General features: G+C 34.2%; 2 protein-coding genes across 2 annotated transcripts; both read left to right on the top strand.

The window, feature by feature from the left end:
* The first annotated feature begins 31 nt into the window (after positions 1-31).
* On the top strand, positions 32-7,018 carry LOC107462602 (probable bifunctional methylthioribulose-1-phosphate dehydratase/enolase-phosphatase E1). The gene is made up of 12 exons (XM_016081215.3): positions 32-349; positions 1,129-1,265; positions 1,883-1,978; positions 2,471-2,590; positions 2,746-2,835; positions 2,966-3,142; positions 3,335-3,490; positions 3,946-4,095; positions 4,177-4,278; positions 5,539-5,648; positions 5,725-5,843; positions 6,727-7,018. Exons 1-12 carry the CDS (start codon positions 130-132, stop codon positions 6,816-6,818), a joined length of 1,569 nt encoding a protein of 522 aa, XP_015936701.1. The 5' UTR covers positions 32-129; the 3' UTR covers positions 6,819-7,018.
* A 9,298-nt stretch (positions 7,019-16,316) lies between these two features.
* LOC107462580 (60S ribosomal protein L21-1) lies at positions 16,317-17,722 on the top strand. The gene is made up of 2 exons (XM_016081190.3): positions 16,317-16,649; positions 17,272-17,722. Exons 1-2 carry the CDS (start codon positions 16,413-16,415, stop codon positions 17,527-17,529), a joined length of 495 nt encoding a protein of 164 aa, XP_015936676.1. The 5' UTR covers positions 16,317-16,412; the 3' UTR covers positions 17,530-17,722.
* Positions 17,723-18,118: the final 396 nt, after the last annotated feature.

Below are 18,118 nucleotides of genomic sequence, written 5' to 3'. Positions count from 1 at the left end.
ATGTTCAGCTTTTTTCATCTTTAAGACTTGAACAGGAACACACACAAAGATTGCAGTGTTTGTTTCTATTGAATGTAGATAGCCACCATACCAACCTTAATCCACTCTCCATCTCTCTCTCTAGAATCCATGGCGGCAGCACCTGCAGTAACTGCCCTGAACGGGTTGAAGGTGACGCAAGCATACCTGGAAGGGAAGGCAGTTAAGGAAACAAAAGTTCTCATGGCCGAACTCTGCCGCCAATTCTACACCCTCGGATGGGTCTCTGGGACAGGTGGCAGCATCGCCTTCAAGGTCCACGATGACTCCATCCCCAAGTCTCAACAACTCATACTCATGTCCCCTTCTGGTTCGTATTATATTCCATCACTTTACCTTTCTTGCCACTTTTAATTGATCGCTTTCTGTTTGTTAAAATGTCCAAGCTCTGCTTTTTGTCATCTCTTCTTGTTTCCATTCTTATCTGCTGTTGGAGTTTGTTTTTTAATGAATTAGTAAATTACATTTACTTTCTAACCAAATCATTATTCTAATCCTTGAAATGTTAGTTCACTAACAAAATTATGCTTCATTGGGTGCTAGTTTACCCACAAAATAGTACTAACTTTGGGTGGATTTCTCAACCAAAAACCAATCTTTGAGGAATTATTTTGTTAGGAAACTAACCGGTCGGGAGTCAAAGTGGTAGTTTACTTGAGTTTCCCATTATATAAAACATGCATCCTGGTATTTGTAGACATGTACGCTGATTCCCTTTAAAGTTTAGGTGATACTACAGTTGACATTTTGATAGAACTTCATAACAAACACCCCTTTAGGCATGACAAATGAAGAAGTATCATGTATAACTGTCGTACTATTGCTTAGTCTTAAGAGAGACCAGTGTAATTTGCTCTTTGATTTTTGGTGCCCAATTCAAAGCATTGCTAGTGAAACCCAAAAACACCCCCAAAAAATGTAACATTTGTGTGAAGTTGTAATACATTTCTGCTAGGACCATTATAGATTGCTGTTAGATTTTCATTTATATATATATGACCAATGTGATGTCATTGTCCTGGATGTCAATTCAATTTGGTTGGTGTTTAAGAATTAAATCTTCCTTGTTTGGCTGAAAAATGTGTACAGGTGTTCAGAAGGAAAGAATGGAACCGGAGGACATGTATGTGTTGTCGCACAATGGATCAGTCTTGTCTGCCCCATCTGCCAAACCTTACCCACACAAGCCTCCCAAGTGTTCTGATTCTAGTCCAGTGTTCTTGAAGGTAGGGGCTAGTTTACACTCTATTAGCTGCTGTCCATAAAGCATGGACACACTATCATTGATATTAGATTACAAAACATGGCAACAACAAGGTTTGTTGAAAATTTATAAGCAATTTCAAAGAACGATACAAGAACATATGGTGGCGATGAACCTCATAAATATGATTATGAGTAACAATCTTTTCCTAGATTTGAATACTATATATATCATACATGTCATATGTGTCTATAATTTGTAAATTTTAGTGTGTAAAAATGTTCATTTTTGTATCCCATGTATGTGTAAATATATGTGTTACCTATGTTATTGTAGTATCCAATATGCATATTGATCTTTTGACATTTCATAATGTTACTCGCTTCTGGTTGTAGTATTATATGTTATACTTAATATGCAGAATCTAAATCTTATTATACTTTCAAAACAAATTTGCATTACATGGTGTCACTTAGGTGTCTGAGTAAGTATTGACATAATATTAATTAACTGTAACATTCGGCTGATAAGTGCTTTCTATCAATTGCTAGACTCATGCCTAGAAACCTCTTTGCAATATCTGAATATTTTCATTTTTGACATAATTAGTATTTATATATTTCTTTTTTTCCTTTCCAGGCATATGAGTTGCGGGATGCTGGGGCTGTTATTCACAGTCACGGGATAGAATCTTGTCTTGTAACAATGATCAATCCTCTATCAAAGGAATTTCGAGTATGTCTATATTGACATGGGTGCTTTTTCGTTTATTACTCTTGTGGGGTCAGGAGTCTTGGTACAAAATTATAATACGTGATTCTTGCTTATCATTTTATCTTTAAAGAGGCTTTGAGACTGGTAGTAGTGCATTAAGCCGAGTTGAAGAAATATCTGATTGCTTGGGGAAAAGATTAGTTATGGAGTGCATTCTATGAAGGCAAAACTTTCTTGAAAGGAAAAGAGTCTCTATATTGCACTTTGATAATTAAGTATATACCAAAGTTTAATTATAAAGCTCCAAAGAGGCGTTCTATTTTCATTCTTTTGTGGTTTTTTGCATCAAGGGTCAGAAAGTTATTTGTTAGTGTTGTTATAGTTCATTATATAGTGCTCTGAGAAGACAAAGAATAAGTGGTTGAGGTTTCTCTTTTACATTGCATGTCCTCATTCTTTTTTTTCCCCCTCTTCTTCTTTTTGTCTGATACTGATGCTATCCACAAATGGCAGATCACTCACATGGAAATGATAAAAGGAATCAAGGGACATGGTTATTATGATGAACTTGTGGTCCCCATAATTGAGAACACGGCCTATGAATATGAGCTCACAGATTCTCTAGCTAAAGCTGTATGTTTCCTCGCAATAGTTCTGCACGTATATATAGTATCGTATATATATAAGATGGAAAACCTAATGACTTCCCCGAAGTTCTGTCCTTTTTTTCCTCTCCAAAAAGACCACTTGTGATGTGGCATTGTTGTGCATTTCTTCCTATTGTGTAGATTGAAGCCTACCCAAAATCAACAGCAGTTCTTGTTCGCAACCATGGGGTATATGTTTGGGGAGATACATGGATCAGTGCTAAAACCCAGGTATGTGTTTTGTACTTTTATATATTCCACAGGAAGATTAATCTTAATTTATATACAAAGTCTAGCTATACTTTGTGCTGAGAAGTTCCATAACATATAAACACGCCAAAGCTTTTCATTCTTCTTCCAGACTGAGTGTTATCACTACCTCTTTGATGCTGCTATAAAACTTCACCAAATGGGATTAGACTGGTCCGCTCCAAACCATGGTCCAATACAAAGTGCAAGAAGTAGTCTAAGGATTGCCGGGGAGTCAAACTTTTCAGTTAAGGCAAAGAAAGATAATGGTGATACTGATCCATTCCCAGTGAGTGTGCATAAAGCTCCCTTTTTATTTAAAGATTTTGTTCACATATTCCAAACAAGATCCAATATCCTTGGTCAACTGGAACTGCTTGTCTGCAGTTCGTAGGACGTTGGTAAAAATTATGCAGTTTTGGGTTCCTACCGTTTCTAATTAAATTGCTGAATTTGGTCTCTACGACTATTTGGATTGCAGCGTTGCATTGTTCTCGACATTGAAGGAACTACTACACCCATATCATTTGTTTCAGAAGTTCTCTTTCCATATGCCCGTGATAATGTTGGGAGGCATCTATCTCTGACATATGATACTCCCGATACTCAAAATGATATCAAGTTGCTTCGTTCGCAGGTAAAATTTTTTGGACAGCTGTATGGTTAATGTGTTTATAATTTTATATTCCTCCAATTAGCATCTGTGGATCAGGCATTTAATATACATACTAATAAAATACTGTGTTATGACACTGAAATGATATGTTAAGGATAGGTTTGGGATTTTGGTTTTAACTACATTCAAGTTTTTTCCCCCTCATTGATTATACACTTTTTTAATTGTTTTTAAGCATAGAGTTAAATATTAGTGATCCATCAAAAGAGAAAAGAAATAAACAAGTTTCATGTGTAAATTGTATGTTAATAAAATAAAGTATTGAAGCCAGGGACCATGCAACATCTTTCCCTGTGCAATTTGAGTCTCAAGCAAAAGATTGATAATAAGAATTGCTTAATTGGGATGTGGATATTTTATGCCTTTGTTGCATTCATATACTCTGGAATATTGACTTCTCTTTCTCTGGATAACAGGTTGAAAGTGACCTTGAACAAGGGGTTCCAGGTGCGGTGCCTATCCCCTCTGATGATGCTGGAAAAGAGGAAGTCATTGCAGCTCTAGTTGCTAATGTGGATGCCATGATCAAAGCTGATAGAAAGATCACTGCCCTGAAAGAGTTGCAGGTGGTTAAACCCAACATTGCTGGGTTCTACTTTTGATGAAATTCATATTTGTAATATAGCTGACATTATTAAGCATTGCAGGGTCATATATGGCGAACTGGTTATGAGAAGGACGAACTGGAGGGAATAGTTTATGATGATGTACCAGAAGCCCTAGAAAAATGGCACGCCTTGGGCATAAAGGTTGCTTTTTCATAATTCTGTATCTCTTTTTGATTCACATGTTAAATTTCTGTATGCTATCATGGATGCTTGAGCAAGATGCCCGTTTTTGTAAATGATTTATACAATAACCATAGATTGAGATGCCCTTTAATCCTTTATTAGTCGAGATGCAGAATATATGCCGGCATACGATGCCTTTCAATAAATAACCCATTTACCTATACCCACCCTCTTCTTTCCTTTTCTCTAAGTGCCTATGGTGGGCCATTGGTTAAGGCATGAGTCCCCACAGAAGCACTCTTCTTCGGTAACTCTTGCTAGCCGCCCATCACATCCTATCACCTTTATCCTAAAGATTGTGCCATCCTTTTTTCTGTTCCTGTTCCTGTCACTTGTTGACTCACACATGCATATGAAACTATAGGCATAATATCAAGTTATCAAGGAATTTTCTTGAAGAGACAGTTCCCTCTTCAAGCAATTCAACCGTTGTGGTCCCTCCACTGAGGAACTTTCAGCTTAACCTGCCTGAGGCCCATTGCTTTACTTGAGTGGACTATTCTTTTGAATCCTAAATAGCCAGACATGTTATACCTGTCCATTTTATGTTTGGATATCCACGATGCCCAAGTATATCAGATATTGAGATGCCTCTATACCAAACACCTCCTTTTTGTCTTCTTTCGATTTCTGTTATTTTCTCTTTGGCTCAAGTATGTTTTTGGTCCTGGTAAACATGTGATTTGATTATGGTACCTCTAGCCCTTTTTTTTTGGGTCCATCTCTTTCCTTATCTTCCTTTCTTTTGGCTTTTATTCCTTGTTATTGTTATTATAAATTTTGATCATTATCAATATTTTGAAATTTGTATTTTTAGTTTGTAAAAATATCAAAAGCTTTGTCTTGGTCCTTGCAAATATTTTAAATTTCTTTTATGTTTTTATGATATCACAACTTAAACATTCAATCAAGATGACCTGTACACAAAATTTAATAAAGAAAAAGGGAGTGACCAAAAAAATTAAAAAAAATTAAATAGGGAGACCCAAATCGAAACGACACGTAATTGTAGGGACTAATGAGCATATTTGAATCTTGTCTCTTTTAATTGCAAATCCATTAAACTCAATTTTTTTAGGACAAACCAATTCTTAATTATCTGATGTTTCGCTTAGGGTGAAACATACAGAGCAATTAGATTTTGTATGAAGCCTTTACTTAATTTTTGAAAGGCATGTTGTCGTGCATTTTAATTTCTGTGTCTGATATTTGCACCAGGTATACATATATTCTAGTGGTAGCAGGTTGGCGCAAAGGCTAATATTTGGAAAAACTAACCATGGGGACCTAAGAAAATACTTATCTGGGTTTTTTGACACCACAGTGGGGTAATGCTTGTATTTAGGTTTCCCCTTGATGATTTCTGTTTAAAGATACCTGTATTCATGCAAAAACTATTTTCAGGAACAAAAAGGAGACACGTAGTTATGTTGAAATTTCTGAGTCACTTGGCGTTGATAAACCATCAGATATTTTATTTGTCACTGATGTCTATCAAGAAGCTACAGCTGCTAAGGGAGCAGGTATGAGCATTTTTCTTGAGTTATACTTTGTCCACAATTAGTATTAAACTTGTTACATTATTTATCATTTTCAGGTGATTAGTAAACATTTTTTATCGAAAAAATAATTGACCCGATATTTTAAAAATTTAAATTTTGATTTGCTGTCTATGTAGTATCTTAATCTTTATAAAAGTCGCTGGACAAGAAAGTAGCATAACACTTAGTATGTGGACAATGTAAAACTTTACACTGATGTTGGACCAATATTAAATAGCTAGTTAAATTCTAAATAAAAATAAAATGCTTGATTTGGGAAATTTTAATTTCTTTACAAGTTATTTGCTCACTATTCTTCCTAGGTTTGCTTAAGCTAGCTTCTTGCTGAGTTATTTAGGCAATGCACAAGTCTTAATTGTTTCATAAAAGGTCATAAAACTCAATATATTACCCCTGGATGATTTTTAGTAAGCTTTATATGCAAGTAAAGTTTGAGAGTATCTAATGAAGGTGTCACAATCAATTATAGCATTGTGGTTACTGGTCAGCTATGCAGCCTTTAGTCCACTTACTTAAACACACCATTTAGAGCGCATCATATATTGTATAATGTGGCATATTGATTTAGTCTTTCAAGCTAGTTCCAAGAAGGAAAAGGTAATCTACTTATATTACACATGACACCCTTTTCATATGCCCTAAATTTTATAGGTTTACAAATTGAGATGTGTAGTGTGTAATATCCTAAACACCACCAAAAATGGTTGTGGTACAAGAGTTTATCTAAACTTCCCTAGGATCATAGAATCACAGATTACAGATTCACAGCTATATAAATAATATGACCAGATAAGAAACTGCTTTGTTATTGAAGATGGATTTATTCAGTTGATGATGTTTTCAGGTTTGGAGGCTGTCATTTCAATTCGACCCGGAAATGGACCCCTCCCTGAAAATCATGGATTCAAGACAATCAAATCATTTTCGGAGATCTAAATAGTAGCTGCACTCATATGTGATCTATTAGGTCTTATGATAATTATGGGCATTGCAACCTTAACTTCTTAGAGTTGAAATAATGTATTATAGATTCTGTTTAACTTAGCCCGAGTCTTTTGTACATCAAGTTGCATTGAGGCCTGAACATACGTAACTTCCATCATATCTAATGAGATGTGATTTGGTTTTTATGTTCACTGATAATTGTCATTTAGCTAAAATTTACATAATAATATATTTGAATATAAATAGTAAAATATTATAGTTGAAAATTATGGTTATATTTTTCGCAAAGCTTTGTTAAAAAGTTGAGATAACCCTATCATGGGTACGAAGGGGTGTATCATGAAATACGGATTTATTGGGTAAAAAAGGGTTTAAGCATAAAGTGTTGAATTTATATGCATGTAATAGTTTTTTGAAAGCGGATGTCACAAACATATTGCGAAGATCATTGAAGATTGCAGGGGGAGATAAGAAGGTGATCGAGTTGCAAGTCAAATATGAAAGGATAGGGAACTTTTGTTACTACTATGGATTCTTGGGACATGAGGCTCGCGGATGCAGCAAATACCTAGTGAATTCAGCGGCAAGGAAGGTTGAGAAAGAGAAATGGGGGCCTTGAGTCAGAGCTGAACAATTTGAAAGGAGGGTCATCTCCCAAAAAGAGAACCAGAATCTAAATTCTGATCAGCAGCTAGAGAAGAAATACCAAAGAGATAGAAAGCCAACTCTGTTAAGCCTAATGAAAAGCTTTGCGAGTCTTTCGGTTAATGAGGCTAACACACGAAAAGGAGTTGAGGATAATGAAGTGGAAAGTGGACCACAGAAGGAGGAGAGGAGGATTTTGGCCCTTGTTGATCAGCCAGTTCAGGAAAAGCAATACAATTCTAAGAAAGCAGCACCGATGGAAAATAGAGAAGAAAATTCATAACAGAATTTTAACTCAGACGGCATATTTTCCTTTAGTGCTTCGGCCAGTGCACCTAAAACTAAAGGAAAACACAAGTTGCGTTTGAAGTATATGGCAAGAAGAGGTAAAGTGGATAATAAGGTGACATGGGTTAAAAGAAGAACAAAGAAAAAGGAGGATATGACAGCATGTAAGAAGCATTGTTCGATAGAAACAAGTCAAACTGAGAAGAGTGAGGGTGCCGCCCAACAATTGACACCCAAGGATCCATGAAGATGACAATGTAGAACTGTCGGGGTTTGGAGAAACCCCTTACAGTTCACAACATTAAAGGGATTGTTAAATCCCATTTCTCTGAAGTATTGTTTCTCTGTGAAACCAAAAACAATACCTCGCTTGGTGAAGACGGTTGGAGAGAAAACATCCTGTTAAACAAATTGGCAACAAATTTTAAAGAGGAAACCTCCTATGTTAACATAGATGGTTTTTTTTTTGGATTTAGAATCCAACATAGACCAAGTTGTGAAGGTGTTCTGTTGTATTCTTGACGACTTTTTCAACAGTTTTTAGTTTATGCATTCTCAATGGTTGAAGCTTCTAGACTTAAATTTGTATACTCAAAGCAAAGACAATTCAGAGCTGAAATCTATAAAGGTCTGAAAGATGCAATTCTGAACGGTGAAACTGAGGCGTCATCACTTGGCAAGCGCATTATTTTACCCGCAACATTCATAGGGGACCATGATATATAATTCAAAACTATCAAGATGCAATGGCAATTTGTAGGCTAATTGGTTATCTAGATTTATTTATAACAGTAACCTGTAACCTCCAATGGGAAGAATTGAAGCGTTATTGTAAGGAAAATAACTTAAAACCTGAAGATAGAATATACATGATTTGCAGATTATTTAAGACAAAGTTGGACTTACTCATTAAAGATATCCAAAAGAATAGAATTTTCGGTATATCTAAGACAGGTAATACTCTAAACCTACATTTTATAGGAAAATGTGTACTATTTCAATCCATTATAATACAATCATACTTAATGCATATCTATTATTGCATTCATATATACTATTGAGTTTCAGAAGCATGGATTTCGGCATGCACATATACTACTATTTCTTGCGCAAGAGCATAAGTTCCTTAGTCCTGAGGACATAGACAACATTATCTCAGCAGAAATTTCATATCAAAATCTGGATCCAGAAAGAATACTATCAGGCAGTTAAGCTTTAATGATGCATGGACCCTATGGAGTTCCAAATAAAAATTCACCTTGCATGGAGAATGGTGTTTGCATCCGACACTTCCTTAAGAAATTCGTAGAGTTTACCACCATCGATCAAAATGAATATCCAGTTTATAGACGTCGAGATGCTGATCATACCATTGAGGTTTTAGGTATTCATTTGGATAATTGGTATGTTGTGCCACATAATAAGTTCTTGTTGATGAAATATGATGCTCATATCAATATTGAATGGTGCAATCAATCAAGATCGATGAAGTATCTTTTTAAGTATGTTAACAAGAAAAGTGATCGAGTCATAGCTTATTTTTATTCAAGTTCAATGCTTTCCAATTCTAATTCAATTATAGATGAAGTGAAATTGCATTGTGATTGTCGGTATATCTCTCCCTGTGATTCTTCTTGGAGAATATAAATGCAATTCACTGTAGAAAACTCTCAGTTGAATGGTTAAGCTTTCACTTGCCCGATGAACAACCAGTTATCTTTGAAGATCAAGACAATTTGCAAAGAACTTTTGAGAAAGCAACAATTAAAGAATCCATGTTCATAGCTTGGTTTCAAGCAGACGCAAAATATGAGGCAACTAGACAATTAACTTATAACAATTTTCAGATTGAATTTGTTTGGAAACACAACCTTAGAATATGGGAGCCTAGGAAAAAAAACACTATTATTGGTAGATTATTCTTTGTCCTCCAACAGCAGGTGAATTATACTATTTAAGAATATTGCTCAACATTGTTAAAGGGCCAAGAAGTTAGGAAGAACTTCGGTCTTTCAATGGTGTTGTTTACCCGACATTCAGAGATGCATGGTACGTGTATGGCATACTTGATGATAATCAAGAATATATTAATGCTATTGAAGAAGCAAGTCACTAGGGTTCTGGATATTATTTGAGAAAGTTGTTCGCAACTCGTTTGTGGTCAAATTCAATGACTCGACCTAAAGTTGTTTGGCAGAAGTGTTGGACGTTACTATCAGATGGGATACTACATAATCATATAACTATGTTCAATTTACCAGGTTTGAACTTATTCATTAACATCTATATTTATTTTGCTGCATGTTTCTTTATCAAACGTCCACAAGATACCATTTATTATCTTCATATTTATATCAAGGTTGTTAAAATTTTTTAACAAATATAAATGTGAAAATGTACAAATAAATGTCTTAAAGTGTTTTTATTATTTTAATAAGCATTTTCAATTATAATTGCAAATTTGGTTTTATCAGATGATGAATTATCAGAACTTACTCTAATAGAGACTGAACAAATACTTAACAGCAACAGCAAAACACTTCGAGAATATGCAACAATGCCATTTTCCAACATGGATAACATTCACAGTATGAGACGTGGCTCTTTGCAAAACAAATTAATATTGGATGAACTCCGCTATGATCGAGTTACGTTGACTTAGCAACATAAGCAATATTTATCACAAATGATAATAGAATAAAAATATGTTTATGACCAAATCCTTCAAGCTATCAATTCAGATTGTGGTAAAGTTTTCTTCTTATATGAGTACGGAGGTACATGAAATACTTTTATTTGGAATACTATCTTAGCTGCTCTTAGATCAAAGGGTCAAATTGTCTTAACAGTAGCTTCAAGTGGAATAGCATCGCTCTTAGCTTGCTGCCTGGAGGAAGAACAACTCATTCTAGGTTTGCAATCCCCCTGACTCCTAATTAATATTCCACCTGTAACATAAAACAAGGAAGCCCACTAGCTGAGTTAATTTTGGCAACAAAACTGATTATTTGGGATGAAGCACCAATGATGAATAAATTTTTCTTTGAAGCACTATATCAAACTATCAGAGACTTACTTCAGGACACAAACCATTCAAGTTCACCATTGCCATTTGGGGAAAAAACAGTCGTCTTTGGTGATGATTTTAGGCAAATTCTTCCAGTGATAACAAAGGGATCTAGACAAGATATTGTTAATGCATTGATTAATTCCTCTTATCTATGGCATGAATGCAAGTTATAAACTTTAACTCAGAATATGAGATTAAGGTCTTCAATAGAAGATGAAAGCGTCAGAGAACGAAAAAAAATTTGCACAATGATCCTTGATTTGGGAGATGGAAAGCTTGCTCATTCAGAAGATGGATACAATGTAGTCCATATACCACCTGAACTCTTTGATGACCTAATTCATGCAATCGTTGAAGCTATATATATATAGTGACTACCTAAAGAATCCCACAGAGTTCAGGCATTTGCATGGCCGTTGCTATTTTGGATCCAACAATCAATGTTGTTGAACAGGTTAATGATTATATGCTATCTTTGAATGAAAATGAAAAAAAAATCATCCCAGCTCGGATTCACCTTCCTTCAAAGAAGGAGCTGCAAACAGTTTGGCATCAATGCACACTCCAGAATTTTTGGCAACTTTAAATCTCCCAGACTTCCAAATCATGAGGTTTGCTTCATGCATGGGTGTCTTGTGATGCTTATTAGAAATAATGATTATTCAGCAAGCCTTTGTAATGGTACTAGATTAGTTATCACAAGGCTTGGTAATAAAGGTATCGAAGCAGAAGTCTTATCAAGATCTAACATTGGTAAAAAGGTTTTTATACCTAGGATGACATTAACTCCTTCGGATACAAAATTGCCATTTAAGCTTCAACGAAGGCAATTCCCTTTGATGCTCTCATATGCCATGACTATAAATAAAAGTTAAGAACAATCATCAGATTATGTTGGGCTACTTCTTAAACAGCAAGTATTCACACATAGCTAACTATATATTACAGTATCAAGAGTTACTAACAAATATGGATTAAATATTGTTATTTCTCATAACGATTCAAATAATTACATTGAAACCAACAATGTCGTTTATCATGAAGTTTTCAGAAATATTTGATTTTGGCATATTGTGTCACACACAATTCATAAGGATCATATTCCTAATTCTTCTAAATTCTTTCTTTAATTATCTCTTACTTATTTATGTCTCAATATTTTGTTTTTAAAATTTGACCAATCTTTATCCTTAACATTGTATCTATCTATTGTACACATTATTAATTTGCAAACTCACTTGGTATTTTTTAATTTATTGCAACACAACCATCAATTTCTAGTATGGAAAATGTACAGTTTTGTTTTAACAACTAATTTTCATTTTCTTTCCATGTATTGATATTAATTAAACATGTTTAATTAATACATGATTTAAAATTATTAATTACATCATTGTTATCATATTTTTAAGATCAATAAATATATATGACAAACATATCATTATCCTGTTCATCTCATATGATTGTTAATTTCATAAACTCAATCCCCAAGAGTGCGGGCCTCTTGCTAGTTTATTGTTACAAGATAAATTTATCTTGGGAGATAACCTCTAGCTGACACATGGGAGTTTGGAATTCTTTACTCTCTCTTCTCGCAGCTCAACGTGTGTCTTTTTTTTGGTGACTTAAATAAACTAAACAAAGAAAAACAAAATAAACAAAATAAAGGAACTACTTAAATAGAGTGACAGTCCAATTTAAGACTACTCTTAAACTCCTCCCAAGGTGAAGGAAGCTCCACATGAGGAAGTTGTAACTTCATCGCCATCTTTGCCATAGTATCTGCCACCATATTTGCATCTCTCATAATCAATGAAAGTCAACACGCCAATTCCAATGCATGATATCTCTTATTTTGAGCACGAATGGATCAATAAATCCAAAACCATCTTGGTAATTAGTAACAAGATTAAACGCTTCCACACAATCCGTCTCACAAATAACATCTCGTTGACCAATATCCCATGCTAAGAGATATCCTCTCTAAATAGCAAACAATTCTCCTTGATGAATACTATTACTCTCAATCATTCCCAAACACCCTCTTTACCAACTCACATTACAATCTCTAATAACACAAGAAAAACTAATACTATCACCCGAACCAGAAAAACCAACATCACAATTAATCTTGAAAGTACCAATGGATGGGGGATTCCAAAAACTATTTAGAATAGAGGGAAGGGATACATGTTGTAATTCAAAAATACTCCTAAGCTCCTTTTTTGAAGTTAATGCCAGACAAATCACTTTTTTCGAAGGCCAAGTTTCATGAGGATTAAAGATGTCATTATTCCTTGCTCGCCATATCCACTAAAGTCTCGAAAAGAACCTGAATGGATTCTCTCTCTCGGCTATGATACAAGAATCAGTTCTTCAAATCCAAAGGATGGCAAGAAATATCCAACCTATGCCATACAAGCTGAGCTTTCGGACAATCCCAAATACAATGTAAAACCGATTCCTGGCTAAAAAGACATCTTGGGCACCTATCCGATGACAACATCCCTCTTCTGAAGCGAAAACTTGCAGTAGAAAGAGCCTCCTTAAGACAACGTAACAAGCAAAAAATTTGTGCTTTTCTGGAACAAACTGGCGCCAAAGCCAAAGCCAATTCTCCCGTTCCTCCTAACCAAACAGCTGCTTACACAACCACAAGTAACCATTGAGTGAGTCATAGATTTTGGCAGTAGACCCAAACCAATACCAACCCACTTCTGGACCTGCTTGCACATTTGAATTGTAAGAAAGAATATTACCTTTCATATTTTGAGATAAACGAGAACAAAGAGTATCCAAATGCCACCTACCAACCGATCAAATATCTTGTATCGGAGATTCGAATTAGAAATGTGAACATAATCCATCTTATTAGATAATCGTCCTTCTCTCCTCCAACTAGAAAACCAAAAATTCTAGTTCAAATTCCCAATACACCAAGCAAACACATCCTTCAACACTTCCCAAGCCTTGCAAAGACTCCTCCAAATGAGAGAGCCCTTGTTCTTAGGACAACTAAAACTGTCATATAGAGATGATCGATATTTGGCATCCAACAATTGGATCCATAACTTGTTTGGCTGCTGGAAAAAAGTCCAAACTAGCTTCTCAAGAAAAGCAATATTCACACAATAAGGATCTCTAATCCCCAAACCTCCATAATTATTTGGAGTAATCAGTACCTTCTAACTAATAAGATTCAATTCTCTGCCATCAACTTGTCCATTCCAAAAAAAATTTCTCATCATAGACTCCAATTTACTAATGATTCCTTTGAGAAAAATAGAGACCTGCATCTGGTATGTGGGAATAGCGGCTGCAACAAAATTAACCAAGCAGAGTCTACCAGCCCAGTTGAGTAAACTCCCTTTCTAGCTTGATAGTCTACCCCGAATCTTATCTAGGACACTATTGAAAGCTAAACGGGTCACTCTAGAATGGTTAAAGGTAACTCCAAGATACTTGCCCAAATCTTGGACAAATCTGATAGAGGATACCCCAGTGAAAACCTCTTTCCTTGTTGCAAAGACATTCTTGGAGCAAAACGCTTTAGACTTCTCCACATTAATCTTCATCCCAGATGCTTTGCAAAAAGTCTCTAAAACCAACATCACATTTTGCACTTGTCTCTTTGTAGCTTTACAGAATAGAAGCAAGTCATCCGCAAACATTAAATGAGATATTCTTGGTCCCCCCTCTAGAAACAACAACAGTTTCCCACAAACTCAAATCAACCTGATGACTAATAAAGCATGCCAATCTCTCCATACATAACACAAAAAGATAGGGTGACATAGGGTCTCCTTGTCTAAGACCCCGGCTAAGAGTAAAGCCATTCAGACGATTTCCATTCCAAAGAATAGATAAGGAGGAAGCAGTGACACAATTCATAATCAAATTAATTGTAGAGCTGAAAAAACTAAAGCTCTTAAGGGTATGGGCTAAAAACTTCTAGTCAAATCTGTCATAAGCTTTCTCCAAATCAATCTTAAAGGCTAGTGTGCCTTTCTTTGATTTAGTCTTCTTCATAAAGTAGAGGACTTCTTGAGCAATAATGATGTTGTCAGGAGTTTCTCGTCTCGAAATAAATCCTCCTTGAAGCGGGCCAACAATCTCCACAAGATGAGGACAGAGCCTATTAACAAGGATCTTCATGATGATTTTGTAAACTACATTGTAGAGACTAATCGGCCTGAAATCTTTCATAGATACCGGTGATTCAACCTTTGGAATAAGAACCAGTAAATTCTCCATCATTCTCGGATCAAGAGTAATACCGGAGAATGCCTGCTTAACCATCTTCCAAACATCAAGACCAATGATCTCTCAATATTCCTTGAAGAAGAAAGTTTGAAACCCATTAGGACCCGGAGCTTTAAAAGAGTTCATGTGAAAAACAGTTGTTCTGACTTCCTCCATAGTAACTAGTGTCGTAAAATCATTGCAAGCTTCCTTATTCAGAGAAGGAAGAGGCACATCACCAACGCAACCCAAATCAACATTATCCAAACAATAGAATAAGCTTTTGTAGAAAGACTCTGCTTCTTGACTCAGAATCTCTGGATCATGTTCCCACACTCCATCCTTGAAAAAAAGGCCATAAATCTTATTATACTTCCTTCACATAAGAGTTTGAATAGGAAAGAATTTTGTATTCCTATTCCCAAACCATACCTACTGCTCAACGTGTGTCTTTAATGTTGCTTTTGAACCTCCAGTTATTGTTAATCCTTCTAATAGCTCCCACATTATTTTTTACTGCTAGATAATAAATGTATATTTTTTTATTTTCAGATGAATCTAAAATTTAAACTGAAGGGTTAGTTTGTAAAGTACAGCAATTTTTAAATTTGTCCCATAGTTTCAAAATTTGACCGTATTTTTTCATATTTTTTAGTTTTTAACATTTTTTCTTATTTTTACTTACTAATTATTATACTCATTTCATTTGTTTGTTTTTTCATTCAAATATTATTACCCAAATTTTGATCCAAATGTTCTATTGTAATAATTCTTTTATGTTAACAATGTCAATATTGGATAATTTTAGGATTTAGAGCAAGACTCAACAACAGGATAATACTTTTGTGTTTTAATTTATTTCTTTGCATTTTGCATTGTATTTTTAACTAGACATGCTATATAAACCTAAAAATTATATTGTGTTATTTGAATATGTCAAATGCATGTTTGTAAAATGTTTATGTATAAATCACATTTAAATTTATATGGTCTATTACTATTATTTACCATGTTTATTATAATCTTCTCACATCAAGTCTTTTCTTAATAACAATTTTATTATGTATTTTAAAGATGAATGGTAATTAATAATTTTTAATAATAATAAAGGACGTAGACAAATAATTTAAAAAAAGAAAAAAATCTAATCTTTTTAAAGAGGTAGGTACTTATTTTACATAAAAAATCAGAACATATTCCAGCCCATAAAGTTAGGAGCATAAGAAAATTCATGGCCCAAGAAAAAAAGCAGGAAAAATCTCTACAAACATTTATAATGAAGTTGTTATCTTCTTAAATAGAAAAAACCCTAGATTGTGGTGTGCTTTAAGTAAGGTAAGATGCCGGCCGGTCATGGTTTGAGGTCACGCACCAGAGATTCATTCTCTCGTCCATTTAGGAAGAAGGGTACTATTGCCCTCACTACCTACCTCAGGACCTACCATATCGGTGACTACGTCGACATCAAAGTCAATGGCGCTGTCCACAAGGGTATGCCTCACAAGTTCTACCATGGCCGCACAGGTCGTGTCTGGAACATAACGAAACGCGCCATTGGTGTTGAGGTCAACAAGCAGGTAACATTCACTATGATTTTTGTTGTTTATTTCATTGTGATTTGTATGTCCGTTTTGCACATTAGGGTTTTAATATCGGAAATCATAATTTAATTGCTTGTTTTTAATGGTCAATTCCATGCTGACACAAATTAGGTTATACAGGTTTAGCATTCTTTAATTTAATTAACTATTTTCAAGTCTTTTTAACTTTGATGCTTACCATGTAAATTGGGTTTTGTTTGGATGAGATTTTACATCTTTTTAAATGAATTTTTAAAAGATTTTTTAAAAAAATAAAAATAATTTGATGTTTGTATATTTGATACAAAAATTTTTTTTACTTAATAATTATGTTTAATAGTAATAATATAAAAATATTTTTTATTTAGTTATTATGTTAAAAATATGTTTTTTAAGTAAAAATTTAAATTATAATTTCTAAAATTTTTTTATTTTTACTATTAAAATTTTATCAAATATATTAAAAGATAAAAGAGATTTTTTTTTATTAAAAAAATTTTCTTCTAACAACTTAATACACTTAAAAAAGTTGTGCTTACTTCTTATGAGAATAAAAGAATTTGTTTGTAAATGTTTCTGCGGTATGAATTAATTATCTAAATGTTTGTGTGTGAGTCAGGTGGGGAACAGAATAATCAGGAAGAGAATTCATGTGCGTGTGGAGCATGTTATGCCTTCCAGGTGCATGGAAGAGTTCCGCCTCAGGAAGATCAACAATGACAAACTTAAGACTGAGGCAAAGGCTAATGGACAACAAATCAGTACCAAGAGGCAGCCTGAGGGACCTAAACCTGGATTCATGGTTGAAGCTGCTACTTTAGAGACTGTCACTCCCATTCCATATGATGTTGTCAATGATCTTAAAGGAGGCTATTAGGTTGTTGTTCTTTAACCTTTAAAATGTTCTGATATTATCATTTTGAATAAACAAATTTATTTTAAAATTAAATGATTTTAGTATCAACTGATAGTAGATGTATATTATATCTGAAATTAATCTGTGGATTCAATATTTATTTATAAGTTATAACTGAAATTTGTACTTATTTGAACCGTGATCATCATAATTTGACTGGAATGTTCAAAGCATTTTTTTTTACGGTCATGCCATGTGTCCAGATCATTTTATTTGTGCTTAAACAACACAAATGCGTGACATATATAACACACAAATAAAGATGAGGAATTGGGTTGAATGTTACTTGAAATTAGGCATGTTATATGAAAATTCATATTACGTGCGGAAAATAGCTGGCAATGAAATAAAAAAAAAGGTGTTTTGTTTTTCTTCTTTGAGATTCATTTGGTGCTTTAGAGATTCCCAATCCTTTTCGTATTGTTTAGCAAAAGTTATATTTTCCGACAAGAATGTAATTTTATTTTCTTAATTATTCTTAAGAATCGCTCCTAAAATAAGAGATTATATTTATTAAAAGAATAAGTATAAGAATTAATTTTTAATTAGT

This window comes from Arachis duranensis, chromosome 8, assembly GCF_000817695.3.
Source record: "Arachis duranensis cultivar V14167 chromosome 8, aradu.V14167.gnm2.J7QH, whole genome shotgun sequence".
Taxonomy (NCBI): domain Eukaryota; kingdom Viridiplantae; phylum Streptophyta; class Magnoliopsida; order Fabales; family Fabaceae; genus Arachis; species Arachis duranensis.
Note: the sequence above shows the minus strand (reverse complement) of the source record. Positions and strands in the feature narration are given on the sequence as shown.

Bases quoted from the DNA above. Each gene is read 5' to 3' on its own strand.
- LOC107462602 (XM_016081215.3), top strand. From the start codon at position 130: ATGGCGGCAGCACCTGCAGTAACTGCCCTGAACGGGTTGAAGGTGACG. The intron at 350-1,128 runs GTTCGTATTATA...AAATGTGTACAG, and splicing joins CATACTCATGTCCCCTTCTG to GTGTTCAGAAGGAAAGAATG. The intron at 2,836-2,965 runs GTATGTGTTTTG...TTCTTCTTCCAG, and splicing joins GGATCAGTGCTAAAACCCAG to ACTGAGTGTTATCACTACCT.
- LOC107462580 (XM_016081190.3), top strand. From the start codon at position 16,413: ATGCCGGCCGGTCATGGTTTGAGGTCACGCACCAGAGATTCATTCTCT. The intron at 16,650-17,271 runs GTAACATTCACT...TGTGTGAGTCAG, and splicing joins GTGTTGAGGTCAACAAGCAG to GTGGGGAACAGAATAATCAG.